The sequence below is a fragment of the Pithys albifrons genome, chromosome 9 (assembly GCF_047495875.1).
Source record: "Pithys albifrons albifrons isolate INPA30051 chromosome 9, PitAlb_v1, whole genome shotgun sequence".
NCBI classification, from domain to species: Eukaryota; Metazoa; Chordata; class Aves; order Passeriformes; family Thamnophilidae; genus Pithys; species Pithys albifrons.
This window is the reverse complement of record NC_092466.1, coordinates 21,209,875-21,226,300: the sequence shown is the minus strand read 5'-3', so window position 1 is coordinate 21,226,300 and position 16,426 is coordinate 21,209,875. Positions and strand designations below refer to the sequence as shown.

The 16,426-nt window shown below is 42.0% G+C and overlaps 1 protein-coding gene across 2 annotated transcripts in view; it reads right to left on the bottom strand.

Moving 5' to 3' along the window:
- PIK3AP1 (phosphoinositide-3-kinase adaptor protein 1) overlaps nucleotides 1-16,426 on the bottom strand; it is a 38,460-nt gene that overhangs the window by 13,496 nt on the left and 8,538 nt on the right. Inside the window, exons 1-7 of one of the 2 annotated variants that reach the window (XM_071564006.1) lie at nucleotides 10,426-10,498; nucleotides 7,107-7,255; nucleotides 6,143-6,287; nucleotides 4,595-4,737; nucleotides 3,327-3,459; nucleotides 2,412-2,608; nucleotides 65-254 (exon numbers count right to left, since the gene is read on the bottom strand). In XM_071564006.1, coding sequence (XP_071420107.1) covers nucleotides 65-254; nucleotides 2,412-2,608; nucleotides 3,327-3,459; nucleotides 4,595-4,737; nucleotides 6,143-6,287; nucleotides 7,107-7,255; nucleotides 10,426-10,444 — 976 coding nt within the window. In that variant the 5' untranslated portion in view covers nucleotides 10,445-10,498. Of the gene's footprint in view, nucleotides 1-64; nucleotides 255-2,411; nucleotides 2,609-3,326; nucleotides 3,460-4,594; nucleotides 4,738-6,142; nucleotides 6,288-7,106; nucleotides 7,256-10,425; nucleotides 10,499-16,426 lie in introns of those variants that run through there. The other variant, XM_071564005.1, reaches the window with a different exon arrangement.

Genomic DNA, 16,426 nt, shown 5'->3' with positions numbered 1-16,426 from the left:
GTTGGACGAGGTACCTTCTAACCCAGATCATCCTATCATTCTGCGATTCTATGAATATACATACAAAGATCTTCTGGAGGACCAGGGACAAATCCAGCCATGGATTCGTAAAGCTCTTCATCGGAGCCAGGATTCAATGAACATTTCATTAACAGGTCAGTGGACAGATGAGCCATGGACTCATAAACAGACTCATCCTCCTCGCCTTGCATCAGCTCTTCCTTAATGTGAGTCTTCAGCATATCTGCAGTTTCCTGGAGAGGAAGGAGGGCAAGAAAAAAAAGTTCAAGTCTCATTTAAATAAAGAATATGGAGAATCAAAGCAGGCATAAGATACTTCACTCTCCCACCACTGACGGAAAAAACCCTCTTAAGGTAGCCCATTCCCAAAGATTAAGGCTTCTCAAATGAATTAAATCCCCACGACAGCTGTCTGGGCCCAGCCTTCAAGTTCTGTGTTGTAGTAATAGGTAAGGAAGGTGAAACAAGTTGGTGCTGACACATTCTGAATAGCTGTTACAGCCTTTCACCCCTTCAATTTCATGTCCTGCCCAATGTCTGCAAACTCCCGGAACAAAAGCATAGCTCATTCTAAAAATACAAATGCCTGTCAAAGGCTATTTTGGGGCAAGCGTAGCTAACCGTAAGGGGGAAAGCTTGCCACATGTAGAGCACTTGATAGCAAAGTTTTAGCTTTGATGTATATTCAGTTTCAGTTTCTTGGCCATTAGCAGCAGCATGTAACACCCAAAGAGGGAGTACAAAGACCCTTTTCTGTGATATTAACAGGAAACCTCACAGCAGGCAGCTGCTCACGTAATACAGGCAACTTCCAATTCACAGGATAACAGAAGCCTTTCTCAGATATCTGCAACATGGAGCACAGGGGGAATGCAGATCTCTACCAAACACACAGGAGCAAAATGTAAAGCTTCATTCCATCTTATCCCCAAGTTCCAACTGTGTCACAAGCACAGCCATCTTAACCAGTCACAATACAAGATATTCTTCCATGCACAAATGCCAGCTCATGGGCCCTCAATCAACAGGGCATGTGTGTCAAAACTTGCTTTCCTCCACAGTCAAAATGAGCCAGGCCAGTAAGCTCATACAATGCTCTACAGAGGTGCAGAGGAACCTCTGTCAGAGAGGAAAATCAGGTAAGTAAATGGTTTTACGGGGATTTTCAGATATCCATTCTAGTAGTGATTCTAGTCACTACCTTGCAGTGGTCACACTAGTGCACATGATTTGTGTGCTCGGGTACTGTGCTGCACAGCTTGACAGTCAGTAAGCAAGACCTACTCAACACAGCTGTCACTGTGCTGGTGGAGAGAATTTGGGAGGAGCACAGTACTGCAATATGAGGTTGGAAACACTTCCTGCACATCTCTCATTTACCCCAATGCAAAGACTTGGATCACACAATTAACAATTTCTGCAGCCCTTCTGATCTCAGAACATGGAATGACTTTTATTAAGCTCTAATGTATAACCCCAAATTCATGCTTATGTCAAGAAACAAGCCCCAGATCCAAGCACCACACACTCCTCCTAAATAGGTTTTAAACACTAGTGTAATTTGCTGGCACGACCACATTAAGTCTTGCAGATCTATCACTCTCCATTCTGACAATTTTTAAGGACAAATACACACAACTTTTCAAATGAAAGCAAAGGCAAATAGAGTTCATATCATCTGACTCAAGGAGCTTCTTGTTATTTTGAAGCATATGGGCTTGAAACAGCTCAAATGGAAAAGAAAGAATAAACTCCATGCATGCCAAGTACCCCATAGAAGCAATTGCTTGGTGCAGCTGGATTCAGGTTCATGTCATAATCTGGACAAGTCAGAGTGCTGTTTTCTGGGGATGGGGTTACCTCAAAGAGAACTCAATTGTGAATTGGAATCCCAGATAGAACAAATAGGGAACAAACAGCTATATCAATGCAGTGATATGAAGTGGAGAAGGTTGACTACACAGATCAGCTATGAACGAGCTAATAAGCAATCCTCCAATACACCTTAAATTCTATCTTTCCAAATATATTCTGTTCCCATATTAGTACCTAAGGTAAGCAAGATGAAAGGGCTGTAGATCAAACTTTAGACGAGTAACCAACCACATCCCTACAGAAACTTCATTAGAAGGATGGATGATAAGGAAAGCCAGCGTGGCACTCTGCTTACATCTTACTTGCTCTGTGCAAAAGCCTCAGGAATGTCCTGAGATGCACCTAACCTGACAGACTGGAAGCCTTCAGTGTGACTGGATGTCTGTGCTCTACACCCCACACACCCCACTGTACACTTTATCACACCATCACTCCCGCGACACTACGTGCCAAGCTCAGTGCCACTGCCCACACTCACTGTGGGACAAGGCAGAAAGACTGTTGCTTCCTCTTACCACATATTCATCAATGAACTGGCGCAGATCCTTAAAGCCATGCTTTTCTGCTATGGTGTTTGGGTAGTGGCCATACTTGTTGGCTACGCTGTAGGCCTGCAGCGCTCCAGGGCATGTAAGCAGCAAGGCAGTGAGATTCTTCAGCCCATATTTTGCAGAGAAATGAAGCAGTGTTGGCAACTCCTCATCCCTCTGATCTGTAAGAATGGGAGCCCGTTAGATTCTAAGTTTTTCTCTAATAGCAACAGAGACAGTAGGTGAGAAACAAAAGTCCTAGCAGACAGAACAAAGCAGGTGTGAAATCCCTTAAAAAGCCTATGTGCAGTTTCAAAATGGAGATAACTGCACAAATAAACTGAGGTATCCTGTGCATCTCCAGGCTTAAATCCTGTAACCTTTAATGGGGAATATGGCACTGTAATAGCTTAATGCATGTAGAATCAAAGGTTTGCAAGGACCTCTTAGATCATTATTCCAGTAAGACTGCATACCAACCTAACTGCTGAGTGCTCACTGTGCACCTTAGACTAGCATTATGGGGTTGGAGGAAAAGGACTGGGCCTTGGAAAAATGCCACATGGGACTGAGAGAATAACAAGGGAGAAAATACAGGAAACATTTGGGAAGCATCACCTTTTCACTCTGGTTGTATTTGAACCTGTCTACACAGCTGCATCTATTGCAGTACAGGGAAGTGAGACTGATGCATCTAACAAAAAAAGGGTCACCTGACTCAAATGGCAATCCCCTTTCTATAGAAATTAATAGAGAAATCACCAGAAACTTAGCTTCCTGGCTGAGACCCAAGATTTTTGAAACAGCCTGTGAAGGGACCAGATACTGCATTGTTAAGGTGCTTCAAGGTAAAACAACTGACACAAAATTTAAAAATCAACCAAAAATCTTTCAGCTTACTTGCTGTCATATCTTCTTCTTCCAGCTGGTTGATGCCAAACAGGTGTAAACCACTGGCAGGAATGTTCTTCTTGAGTGACTCAGTCAACAGTTTGTCCAGTGCTTCTATGCTGTATGGCACGATTTTAAAGGCCTAGGGATAAATGGAAAGCCATTTTATTTGGCGGAGTCTGGAGATTCAGTTAAAGTGAAATTTATATGGTCTTTTTACTATTTAGCACAATCAGAAAATAGTAGGTATGAACATAGAAGATAAAAATGTTCAGGTCGAGCAAAGAACGTGAATAGCTTGCTGGTCCCAAAACAGAGTATCGTTAAACTGACCAGATGAGAACCATACACTCCTCAACAAGACAGAGCACAATGAGAAAGTCACTCAAGAAACTGCAGCACAGAAAACTGTTATCTCCTACTTCCTTGACAGGCATAATCTTACTTTTGAAACTGTTCCAGTGAAGTGTCACTCCTACTTTAGTATGTACTAGTCCATGTTTAATTACTGTGGTGTAAACTCTGGGTTTGGCTTTTGAACTGGTTCTCACCCACTGGGAAGCATGTCCGCTCCCCAAGCAGAGGCATCAGCCAGTACCAGCTGCTCCACAGCTTGAACTAAAATGTAAAAGGAACACAGTTTTCCCTGCCCCAGGTATACTGGTGACTAACAAAACTATCTGTAGGCTTCTCCTACATGGTCTGTCAGGGACATGCAGGCAGGCAGCAAGGCAACACATCTGAGAACTTGTTTGTGCAAGCTTTACCATTCTAATAGCATTCAGAAACTCCAACTGAGCAAAATACAGTATGAAAACTGAGGAGTGTTTTTATTAAAGAAGTCTTAAGAGTAAACAAATGATTTTATATTACTCTGCTCCATCAGATATGAACCTTTGCTTCTATTCACATCTTTTTCAAGAACCCTTAGGTACAAATTCCCAAACAATTTATTTCCCTATAGAACTTTCTGTCATACCAAGTTCTGTCATTCCAAACATTTCAAGTCATCAAGGACTACATGTGAGTGTTGATTGACTGCATTTTTTTGTTAGTTGGATAACCTGACTCACCTTAGCCAGCTACGTGCTCCAGAGACAGAAAAAGCACCTACGCTTTTGCTAAAAGGGGATGTTAAGGTTATATGATAATCCCTAAATAACCCTGCATTTCTTCATTTTCAAAGAGCTACTTCATGGCAAGCACTTCTGCTTATGCCCACTTGTCTTAGCCTCTGGAAGCAGGTTTCCAAAGCAGCTGTTTGCTAAAGTCATTACCTGGCACATGAACTGTACAGGGTTGGCTGCATTAGCCAACAGGCTGCTGATTTCCTCCATATCGGTGTGGTAAGTGACACTTGTTTCTCCCACCATCAAGTCCCCTGAATATATCTGCAAAGGCACTGTCCCAGAAGTCAAATCTTTGAAAAGAAAGAGCAGAAATCAACATTAGTAACAAACAATGGCCATGAGTTTGCACCAAATACTGTGAGGATAGGAGTTTGGATATACTGCCAGATGGATACAGTTCTTTATAGCTAAGTCAATGCACATAGCCTGGGACCTACTAGGTCCTCTGCTAACAGCAGACTGGACCGCTGATGTAAGCAGTACTTCACTTCAAACTAGAAAACCTCACATCCCTCCATCTGTGGCTTTCTCTGTCTTTAAAGCTGTGCCTTAAAATACAAAAGCTGTGGAAAGGAGAGAAATCTGAAAAGTCAGTGAGGATTCTGCAACCTCTGTCAGCCTCACTAGCCTCTGAATAAGATAAATTTAAAAGAATTCCAGCTTTGCAACTTTACCCATGCACAGTATTTTCTTCCACCTGCAATTTAGAAGATTCTTGATATTTTGACTAGTGTACATTCATAGGTCTGGACTTCCTCTTTGAAACAGATATTTTGAATCCCACTGAAATTAGTCTTTCCTTGTTACAACTCAGGAAATTATGAAACAGTCACAGTCACACAAGAAACTTACTTCTTATACTGTTAGAAGCTACAGAGCTTAGATTGTACACTCCATCGTGTGAAGGTCATGTTTATAATTCAAATACAAGCTAGTTTCCAGGTCTGTGTTTATATTATAAGTCTCAATTTAAGACAGATTAAATTGAACCTTTATATGTGGGTGAGGTCACCTTCTTTCAATCAACCCACATCACTGACTTTATGGGAGTTGCAATAATGACTATTAGTCTCTGTTCTCAGAGTTGGAACAATGACTCTTCAAGAGGACAAACTAAAGTAGATTAAATAAAATAATACTGGGAAACCATCATCAATCTTTAAGGCTCTGAAATCGTGGCCCTAAGGTTTTGTGAACCTAAAGTTTAGACAACCTTCAATTTTGTAAATGTAAATATCTAGTAACAGAACATATCTAAATTAAAAGGCAAGACAAAATAGTTTCAGTTCTGATCACAGTGATCATTACACATTAAGCTGTTACAGTCATGCAATTCTTTACTGGCACTTACCTTCTCTTGATACCCTGCCAATGCTAACATGGTGGTGGTCATCACACAGAGTTAAGTTCAAAGTGCTTTACAGGCTGCAGTCTGCTCTCCAAACTCCCAGTAAGGTGTTTCCACAATGCAACCCTCCTGCTACTGAGGGGAAACCAGAGCCCCCAAGCAGTCTCCCTCAGTTCCTCATCACAAAAGTATCACAGATGACAATGCTAGTTCAAGATTTTCTGGCCTCAAGTTTTTCTGTATTGCAGCCTTTACCCTTATCCCTCTAACACTTCTCAGGACAGGCAGGTTGAGACAGAAAGGAAGCAATGGAGGAAGGAGGTATGGGAAATCTCAGTCCAGCTTACTTGGAGCCTTCACAGAGATGGTGTACTCATTCTCCATCTCAGCCAGCACACGCACAGAGAATGCATTCTCTGGACAGAATTCAACTTCAGTTTTCATTTCACCATCTAGTTTACATTTCATGATAATATAAATCGTTGTTTGCACCTATGAGAAAAAGCATTACAACACACAAGTTCAACAACATAAAAACACTGACATTGTGAAGTCCATTTTCTAGGGATTTTGCTGTCATTGCAACTAACACATGAATTACCATCTGTCATTTTCACAAGCCTGATGTTTTTCAGGAGCATCTTGCAGTCATGGACTAACTGGGCATGTGGCTTTTTTTACAGCTTGCACTTGCATAGGTACATGCATTAAACTCAAACTCCAGATGTGCCAGATAGATTTATAAATAGATTAAAGCTGGATTTGTAAAATTATTTATTTTCAACTCTGTCAGTCTCTTCACTCAAGCAGCACAGCTACATTTTAAACAGGAACACAAGAAGGAACTTAAACTCGTGCCATCTGAGGACATGCTATGCTAAGAAGTGCTGTATTTCAGACTAGAAGCCATGATCCAAGATCTTCAGAGTCACTTGTGAGGCACAGACCAGAACTGTCACCTTATACTGCAGGCTGTGCAGTTAATTGGTTCACTACAATCACCTTACTCCACTTGCCACCAGAAAGGAGGAAGGGAGGAGTGTGAACCTGCCTCACGGCACACCAGCCAAGCAGCCATGTTAACGAGACTGCCAATCAGTGACATTGCAGCCTAGACTGCACTGAATACCACATGTTACCAAGCTATTCCTGGGCCTAGGGAACCAAGCTCATGAAACAGAGACAGTGAGGACAGAGGGTTTAAAGGGAAGGACTAATTCCCAGGCCTGTAAAACTGACCAATACAGAACAGCACAATGGGTTGCACCAGTACACAGTAAGAACATAGCCCAAGGAGTGGACATACAGTACCCCACACTGTATGCGATCAGGCTGCACCACTGGATGGTCCCCAGTGCTCTTGGATGACCCGTGTTCTTCACTCATGGCAAGTCTGTGGGAATAAGCTGGATTCTTCTCGTCTTCTGTTTCTGTATCAGTCACAGAGTCACAGCCCGAGTCTAAAATAAAGCATACAGAGACCTGTTACATCACTCCCCTTTGCTGAAAATGCCTATCACACACATTCATCCTGAGAAACAGCCAGGGGGATAGTGGGGTGGAACTTGCCATTTCTCTCAAAGAGAAAAGAGGATCTAGTTGAAGAAAGGGAAACTGCAGAGCTTCCTCTTTTTTTCCCCTTGAGAGGATTTCCGGGAAAAATTCACAAAGACATAAAAGTGGTAGAATAGCACTGAATATGCTTATGAAACAAACAACAATACCACTCTTCACTAAGGTGGATAGTCCTCTCTCTCGTTATATAGGAAAACTAGTATGTGAATGTTTAATATACGAATGACAGGCAAGTGGACTCATCTGACTCCAGCTGCACCCTGATACACTGTGGGATGAATAGCAGCCTTTAGTCTTTCTTTCCCAAAGTACATGATGAAAACCAACTTTTCTGTCATTTTAGTAGCATCTTTAGTTTCCTCAATCCTGCTTATGTTGCTCACCCCAACTTCCAAGGTTTTTATTGCATCAAAAAATACAACATGAGGCAGTAGTATGAAAGGGTTCTGTTCCCTGAGCAAGAGCTATAAGCTCCAGTATCTACACAAGCATGAAACTGAAACCTACCAGAGCTTTTGCTTTGAAAATTAACAGCACTTTACCTAAACAGACTCAAAAATAGAAGTAAACATATGTAAGCCTACAGTAAGTGTGTACAAAACAACATTCTCATTCCCATTTCTCAAAACCCGCATGCATATTGATGGAAGTGCAAACAAACTGAATTGGTATTACTGGTTGAAAAAACCCTAGCCAGAGTTTATTATAGATCACTTACCCCTCCCAGGAAACACTTTTCTCAACTAGAGAAAGGAAATAAAAAATGCTTTTGCATCTACTTAGTAGAAAACACTTTTTTAGCTAGTTTCTACCTCTTGATTCACATGGTTCACACTGGGTTTTTCCCATCGTCTCCCAGAACATGGGGTGAAAGTCACTGACTTCCCCTTGTCAGAAGACTAGTACATATTCTTAAAACTGCCTCCTGTGACCAAAATTTCCCAAACTTTGGAAAACTGTGGAGCGGTCAAGGATTTAAGACATCATTTTGCAAGTCAATTTTTATTTACTACTTAGTATAAAACACAGCTGTAAAGAGCAGTTAAAATTATTTACTAGATAAAATATCGGATTTGGACTGGCAGAATTTTTATATTAGCAAGAAATGTTCTATTTAAAATATTCAGTCCTGATGAGAAAGACCTAAGCAACCAACTGTGTTGTCTAACCTGTGGCATTCCTACAGTGAAGCTGCCAAGAGTCCAGATTTTACTCAGAATCCCTCAAACTCCAAGTACATTAAGTTTCCACAAATCAAGAGAGATGAAGCAGGCCACCTCTAGGAGTTCATGTCCTCCTAGTTTCAAACAGTGAAGGTAGAAGTCAGCCAGGAATTTAAATCTAGACTTCTTCATCATTAGTATTATTATCAAAAACTTCAACTTAAGACATATGAAAATCTTTGTCATGCATTTGTTTTTTAATATATATTTTCTGTACATTTAAAATGAGATTTTAGGAATTATATGAACTCAAACATTGCATTCAGGAGACAAGTTTTAAGCCACAAAACTTTAGCAAATCATTCAGATGAAACTTTTGGTACAAGTAGTGCTGTACATACACTTAACTAAGTATGTGAATCTCTCCACATAGCAAGTAAGCCTGCTCACATGAGTACAAGTAGATTGCTGCTTTAATGTTTGTTGTAGAGAGAATGAAGCCAAAAATTTACAGCTCTAAAGTTCAAGTAAGGCATCACCACTAACACTGACATTTTTAAACAAACCTGAAACAATATGTGTAATTTAGCAAATAGGTTTTAATACTGCACCAACACAAACTTGAAGATTTGACTCAGCAACTACTTTGACACAAGGATGGAGGCTGTACTGAAGGTGGTCTTTTGGATTTTCAAACAGTAGTACCAAGTATTAGAAAAAATTACTTGAGGCTTTACATTCCTTAACTCAATATTTTAATAGATACTGTTCAAATTCATCAGCTGCGAGAGCCAGATACATTTTGGGAACACTTCATTTAAAGGAACATGCACTACTCCCACCTGCAAGTGCCAGGCTGCCCAGCTGCACTTGGCAGAAAATAAAGTACAGGTCCCTCATCCTTCCCTTATATGATACCTCTCATAGCAGATGTTTGGCATACACAAAGCAAGATGCCATGTCTTTTGGGGAGGAGAAGAGGCAACTATTACTGGAATAGTGTCTCTGTAATCTCTGTTGGTTATTTCCCATGTGAGTAAATCAGAAAGAATAGGCTCACAGCAGATGAGAGCCAGTGATGACCAAATTACAGCAAAACATTAATGTTCCTCTAACATATGCACAAAAGGACACTTGACAGCATCCTCATCCTCAGTGTATCACCCCCAACCCAATATGGAACCATTAGTGTGGTAATTTTTACCTCATTTGTCCAACATATGGTCCTTTCCAGAGAAAAACGGATCTCAGCTACAACATCTACAGTAAGCAAGCATAAGACAGGGCAAGGAGAGAACAAGCCCACAGTCTTTGCTTTAATGATGTTATTTGATACTAGAAACAAATTAACAGATAAAGAATAACTAGGGCTTTTAAGAAGTTCTGCCTGACCCTGTCTTGCACTTCTGCATTCTTGTAACAGAGGTGACTGCCCAGAGGTCATATATGAGCACAGAGCTGTTAGGTAATACAGGAAGAAGCAAGCAATGTTAATCAGTAATTGGATTAACAGCTGATGGAACAGGAACTCAGAGTTTCAGATATGAATTATTCAACTGTTTTTTCATTCAGAAAATACTGAAATTGCAAAGTACCAAATTCCCACATAAGCAATGCAGTGATCCTATGATTCATCTTGCAAGTTTCAGTCAAGTCCTACTGACTGACTTATGAACATGCAAGAACTGGAAGAGAAAACCATCCCATTACATTCAAAAATATCCATGCTCTAAAGAAGTGTTAGATCAGGCTTCCCACTCACTAAGATACTTGAGTAACAACAACCTATTTGCACACACAGATACAGCAGTTATATCATTATAATGATGCCCGGGCTAGAAAGGCCATCGCTGAGGAGATCAATAGACCTACTAGAAAGGTTAAGTGAATACCTGAATAAAGCTTCTCCATGTGCAGCTGCTGTAGCTCAACAGCTTGCAGCTCTGCCTTTCTGTTCCCCTTTAAATGGAGGCTACCTCAGGTCTCACTTGACAGTCTGTAAAATATTTGTGAGAACCAGTAGCAAGGGGAGGAGATGTGGTCCAAGAAACCCAACCACATTTCCCCTTGAAGAACATGCCCCTGCTCTGAGAAGTGTCAGTGGCTGAGCTGCAGAGAGCAGTGCCATACCCTTCTCGCCTGCCCTGCTGAGCTCCCTGCACAGCTGTCCTGCAAAAACTCACCCCAGAGAAAAACCCAGAGAAAATGTAGGCATGGACATATGCTTCAAGAGCCATTTAGCAGCTTTAGAAAGTAATATGAAGCAGCCAGTTATTTTGGCATGCTGCTGTCGAGCCCACACAGCTCGCTCTGTCATCCATTTCCTCCTGGCTTCGCTGGGGCTATCGGCATGGAGCCCACAGCTGTGGTTTCTCACAAGTCAGCCCTTACACCACAGGACACGTGAATGCTTGGAAGGAGTCAGCAGTCTGACCACATCACTCTGTCATCCAGATAATAATGCAAATGGTACAACTGGGCAGCACCATGTCTCTACACGTTCTGCACGTGCAGACCAATCCCTCACTGGCATCTGCAAATATTTCTCATTCTGTCCATTGACCAGTCAAGACAAATCGTTCTCATGAGGCCTCAGACCTTCACCTCAGTGTGCTGAGAGCAAGAGGGAAGATCCTCAAAGTGAGCTCCCACTTTTACCTAAAGCTTGCAACTGGTCAGTCTCCTTTTCCAAATGCTAACAAGGACATAAAGTCTCTGAGAGCAATCCAGTTGCATTTGCAAGAAGCAGGCAGAGTATCAAGAAGTAGTCAGGGAAAGCAGGGAAAGTTATCTTTCATCATACTAACGTCAGAGCCCCTGCTTTACCAAGGAGATAAACACTCATCAGGGAAACATCTTGTGATAAGCCCTCAAAGCTGAGTTATACTGTAGCAACATTTCCCCTTTCAACAGAATGGAAAGAAGCTGCAGAAAAGGAGCAAGTGAGAAGAGCAAAACACAGGAAAATGTAAGACACTGTAAAACTCTCCCTTTTCTCCAAACCCCTCATCCCAAGCAGCACAACTACAAACAGATTTTCAATTCTACAAAGAACATAGTCATGTTTCATACATTGTGTAAAGCTCAAATTTACAATAAACTATTTCTCAACCTCAGTTAAGGAAATAAGGTGTAATTTACTATGTCGAATTTTGCTGAGGGGTCTCAAAGGTCTAGTGGTCTATTTGTGACAGGATCAAGTGTATAAACCTAAAGAACTGGCTGGGGAGCATGGGAACAGGACAGAGACAGGAAAGAGTTTCTGAGGAAGAAGCAGGTTTCTGGCCACCCAGATAATTGTGTACATGACCAAAATCTCAAGAAAGAGAGCCTGGAATAGTTCACTTCAGCCGTCTGTGCCAGAAGGAGACAACACATACGGACAAAACATACGCATGGCTGATGAATTTTGAGAGTGCCAAGAATCGCATTACATCTGTCACTGATTCAAGTTTTCCTGAGCAGCCACAGGTAAGAAACATGAACATCCAACCTGCCAATTCAGTGCCTCCTCTTGCAATACCTCCTTGCTTCAGCTTAAGCTCAATGCATAACACTTGCATTACAGAAAAGACAGTTCCCATAAAAGCCTACAAAGCTGGAATTCAACCTCGGAGAGCTGGGTAGCTGTTTTAGAAACATTTGATCAGGAGAGATCACTGATTGACGGAAGGTGTGGTTCTACAAGTGACTGCAGGAGATCTAAGACCACATTACTACTGAAAGGGCAGTCCTACCCTCCCTTCTCCTTCAAATAGTCTCTCTTGGAATATCACCCTTGCAGTCCAGTGCCACACCAGATCCTCCAGACAGGTGAAAGGTGGAGAATGAGGCAGACCACTTTTTTTTTTTTTGCAGCACTCCCTACTGAGGTCAGCCTATGCCACTGATGAAACTTCCCCCTGGGAAACTTAAGATCCACTGTTGTTCTCAAGTCACTTATGAAAATCATGTCAAAAGTTTTCTAAGGTACTAACAGACAGCCATGAAAATCCTACAAAATGCAATCCTGGAAACAGAACAACTGTCCAAGTGCACAACAGAGGTCTCTGACACAACCTGAATTCTGCTCCACAGATCTCTTCAGACCTGCTCTGTAAAGCGTCTTTGATTTGACCACACACTTCTGCAAAGATTTTTCAGAAATTACTCCAACTGTTCCAGACTTGAAAGTGATCAGTGATGGTCACTAGGCTCTTATTTTAAGCAGGTTTTTTAAAGCCTTGCCATTCACATTGGCAGATACCTACAACTAGTCTTAGACACTACTGTAAAGTAACCTGTGAGGAGATTATCAGAACTACAAGACACAAAGAAATAATAGTATTTGCGATGTGCATGAAGACTGTTATTGCCGGACGGTTCCCAACCACACTGGTTTTTGTCCTTTACTACTTCTGGACTATCATTTCACTGTCTCTCTTAGAAAGCTGGTATGCTAGCACCGCTGGAATTTTATACCATCATGAAAAACAAGCCATGAAGTACTGCTTTTAATATGCATAAACTGGAACTTTATGAAACACATTGATGACAAACAATTCATCCATCCTGCAGCCAGGATTTCAACTGCTTGATTTGCTACATAGGGATAAGGACGTTCATGCAGTTCTCTCAGTATCACTTAGTGGCTTATTTGAGGTTTTCCCAATTGCTTTAACCAGCTCTCTGAAGGCTGTGTTTCCAGCACTAATACCCATACTAGCATCTGCAAGGAAAGGCATGCTACCAGCATGTTCTCTCAACCTTAAGTCCTGAGCAAGGGTGTCAAAGTTTCCTCTCTTTGACAAGCAGTGAGAACCAGCCAGGCTGCCAAGCTCCCATACAATGAAGCAGGTCTCACCAGCACCCAGAGGGCTGACTAAGAGCTCACCCGTTCCTCTTCAAAGAACAGGGTCAAAGAACCATATCCTTCTGTTTGAACACAACATAACAGAGAAAAACATAATTTTAAGAATTCACTTTATTTTTCCCCTTTAAAGAGCGATAAAAAGGAGGCAGTTGGAGGGAGGACTGCATGCTACCTCATGTCTTCAAGGCCACTGGCATGTAATTATCTGAGATAGGACTATTCAGAATGTATTCCTCCGGAGAGCACCGAGAGCCAGAAGTAAACATCAAATGCCAGTTCCTGCCAAACTTAAAAATTCATTGTGAATTTCAGGTCTCTGGCCCTAAATGGCAGCTATTAGCAAGTGAGCAATCAAATAATTACAGAAGTGTCAGGCTGAAGGGACTCTCCCACATACTGCAACTTCATCCCTCTGGGCTGAGACACACTTGAGAACATCTTATTCATCTGTCCAACCTGACCTTAAATTCCAAGTAGCTTATTCCAAGGTTGCTTTAGCTTTACAGCTTGAGTCTAAGCCAGGACCGCAAAGATGATTAAGGGACCACAGATCTTTCATAAGAGGAGAGGCTGCATGAGCTGGAACTCTTCAGCCTGGAGAAAAGAAGACTCAGGGGGATCTTATATTGGTAAGATAGGAAAGATTGAAAAAGAGGTACCCAGACTCTTCCCCATAGTGCCCACTGACAGGAAAAGAGGCAATGTGCACAAACTAAAACACACAAAGTTCCATCGGAACACAAGAAAACGCTTTGTTACTCCTGAGGGTGGTCAAACAGTGGAACAAGTTGCTCAGATAGGTTGTGAAGTCCTGCAGAGTGTCCACCTGCAGAGGCATTCAAAACCCAACTGGACATGGCCTTGGGCAACCTGATTTATCTGACCATGCTTGAGCAGACAGGTTGGATTAGATGATCTCAAAAGGTCTCTTCCAACCTGAATGATTCTGCGATACGGTCTCAAGTTTCATTTGTGGTTTCATCAGTACAACAGAAGACAGTCAGGAACTCAATTCAATTCCATGACATGAACAGGAGGGAGAATGATACAGCTTACATGGTTCTTGTTATGCCACTTCCCTCTTGAAAAAGCTCACCACCGTGGTCTCTGGTATCTCTCAGTTAGGCCCTCACTAGGTGGAGTAATATTGCAGCTCTTCCTGATCTACAGAGCTCCAGAAAAAAATCTCATCTTCCTTCTAACTGTCCTCCATATTCACCATATAATTCCTTAAACCCACTTCTGACCCTCCTATTTCGCAAAGTTTGCTTGTACTCATCTTTTATTTTTGCCTGTTTCACTGCACAAGGGCTCTGCTCAGCCAAAGCTGCACTTTTCCTTCAGCAGCTGCTGCCACATTCAGTTTTCACCTTAGCAATTTCAGGCAGATGTCAACTTCCCTGTGTATTTACCTGCAAGAGTTTGCTTGGATACAGAAAGTTCAAAGTCACTGGACTTTCAAAGTAAGAAGTTTGAAATGTTTGGAGACAACATAGGTATGAGGTTGAAATAAATGAGCAGTTGAAATGTCAACTGAGCTTTGATAACACAAGAGGAAGAGAACGGTCACTGACTGCGACTGTGTGGCACAGACTCCCAGCTGCTGATTCCACACAGCACAGCACAGTGTGGTATCACAAGCCAGGCAAGAGGGATTAAGTAGCAGGGTGGTCACAGCACCCCAGCTGGTGACCATACCCTGCCAGACCTGAGCTGGTTTCTACAGAAACATTGTGATCCAGAATGTTTAATTTAGAGAGAAGGAAGCTCAGGTGGGATCTTATTGCTCTAAAACTCCCTTAAAGGAGGCTGTAGACTGGTGGAGGTTGTTTGGTTTTTTTACCCCAGGCAACATGCAATGGGACAAATGGAAACAGCTTCAAGTTGAGCCAGAGGATGTTCAGATTGGATACCAGAAAAATTTCTTCACTGAAAGGGTGGTCAAACATCGGAACAGTCTGCCCAGAGAAAAGGTGGGATCACTATCCCTCCAAGTGTTCAAAATATTTGTAGATGTGGTTTTTAAGGACATGGTTTAATGGTGGACTTAGCAGTGTTAGGTTAATGGTCAGACTCCATCTCAGAGATCTTTTCCAACCCTAATAATTCTGTGATTTCCATGTCCTTAGCACAGTAATTGCATAACCTGAAAAACTTCCCCAGAGATAACAGGAGTGCCTGCAAATGCAAACCTTTGTGCCTTCTGTATTTGGCAGAATTGAGAAACTGTAGAAGTAAAAATACCCCATCAAGAAGAGAGCAAGTGTCAGCACACAGTTTTCAACAAAGCTAGATGAGTGCTTCCTCATTTTAGAATTCATACTAAACTAATATAAATTAAAATAGGTTTCAGGATGTGATTTCTGGAGGTGTCATATTCCCATGATGCCCTAAACAAACCGCAGCCAACAGCTGTATTAGAGGCAACAGCACAGCCTGAGCAGGACCAGCGTGCAGCCTCTGGAGAATTTGCCTTCACTGTATCCTGTCTCACATGCCCCACTAGCTCAGGATTCAGCATTTAGGAAGCTGAAGCTCAGCCACTTTAGGCTTAGTTTTTCAGTGCATGCTGACACTGCTGTTAGAAGTACTGGTGAATGCACATGAGAAGTACTTCCCAGAGGAAGACACCCAGACCCAAATAATTTCAAATATGGTCATAAACTTTCCCCGCTAAGCACTGTAAGAATTGACTTACGAAAATCACAGTCTGCTGTGATTCAACTAAGACCTTCTAAGAGCTCCTGACTTCCTTTAAAATCCTAACAATGAAGTCCTTGGAGCAGGGCACAGGCCATATTTCTCTTCGGGAGAGGGCTGCTGTCACAGATCCTCTTACTTTTAGTCACTCATGCTGGAGCTGGCCGCAACCAAACCAAAAGACAGATTTGTTTTTTATTACCAAACAAGAAGAAAGTTTTCACAGTTTCACCCAAAAGGGGAACTACGTACACCTGGGTCTGACTTCTCTTCAGAGGAAACATCAAGACATTTGCATTTGAGGTCATTCACAAAACTTCGTCTGTAGAATCACACAATGG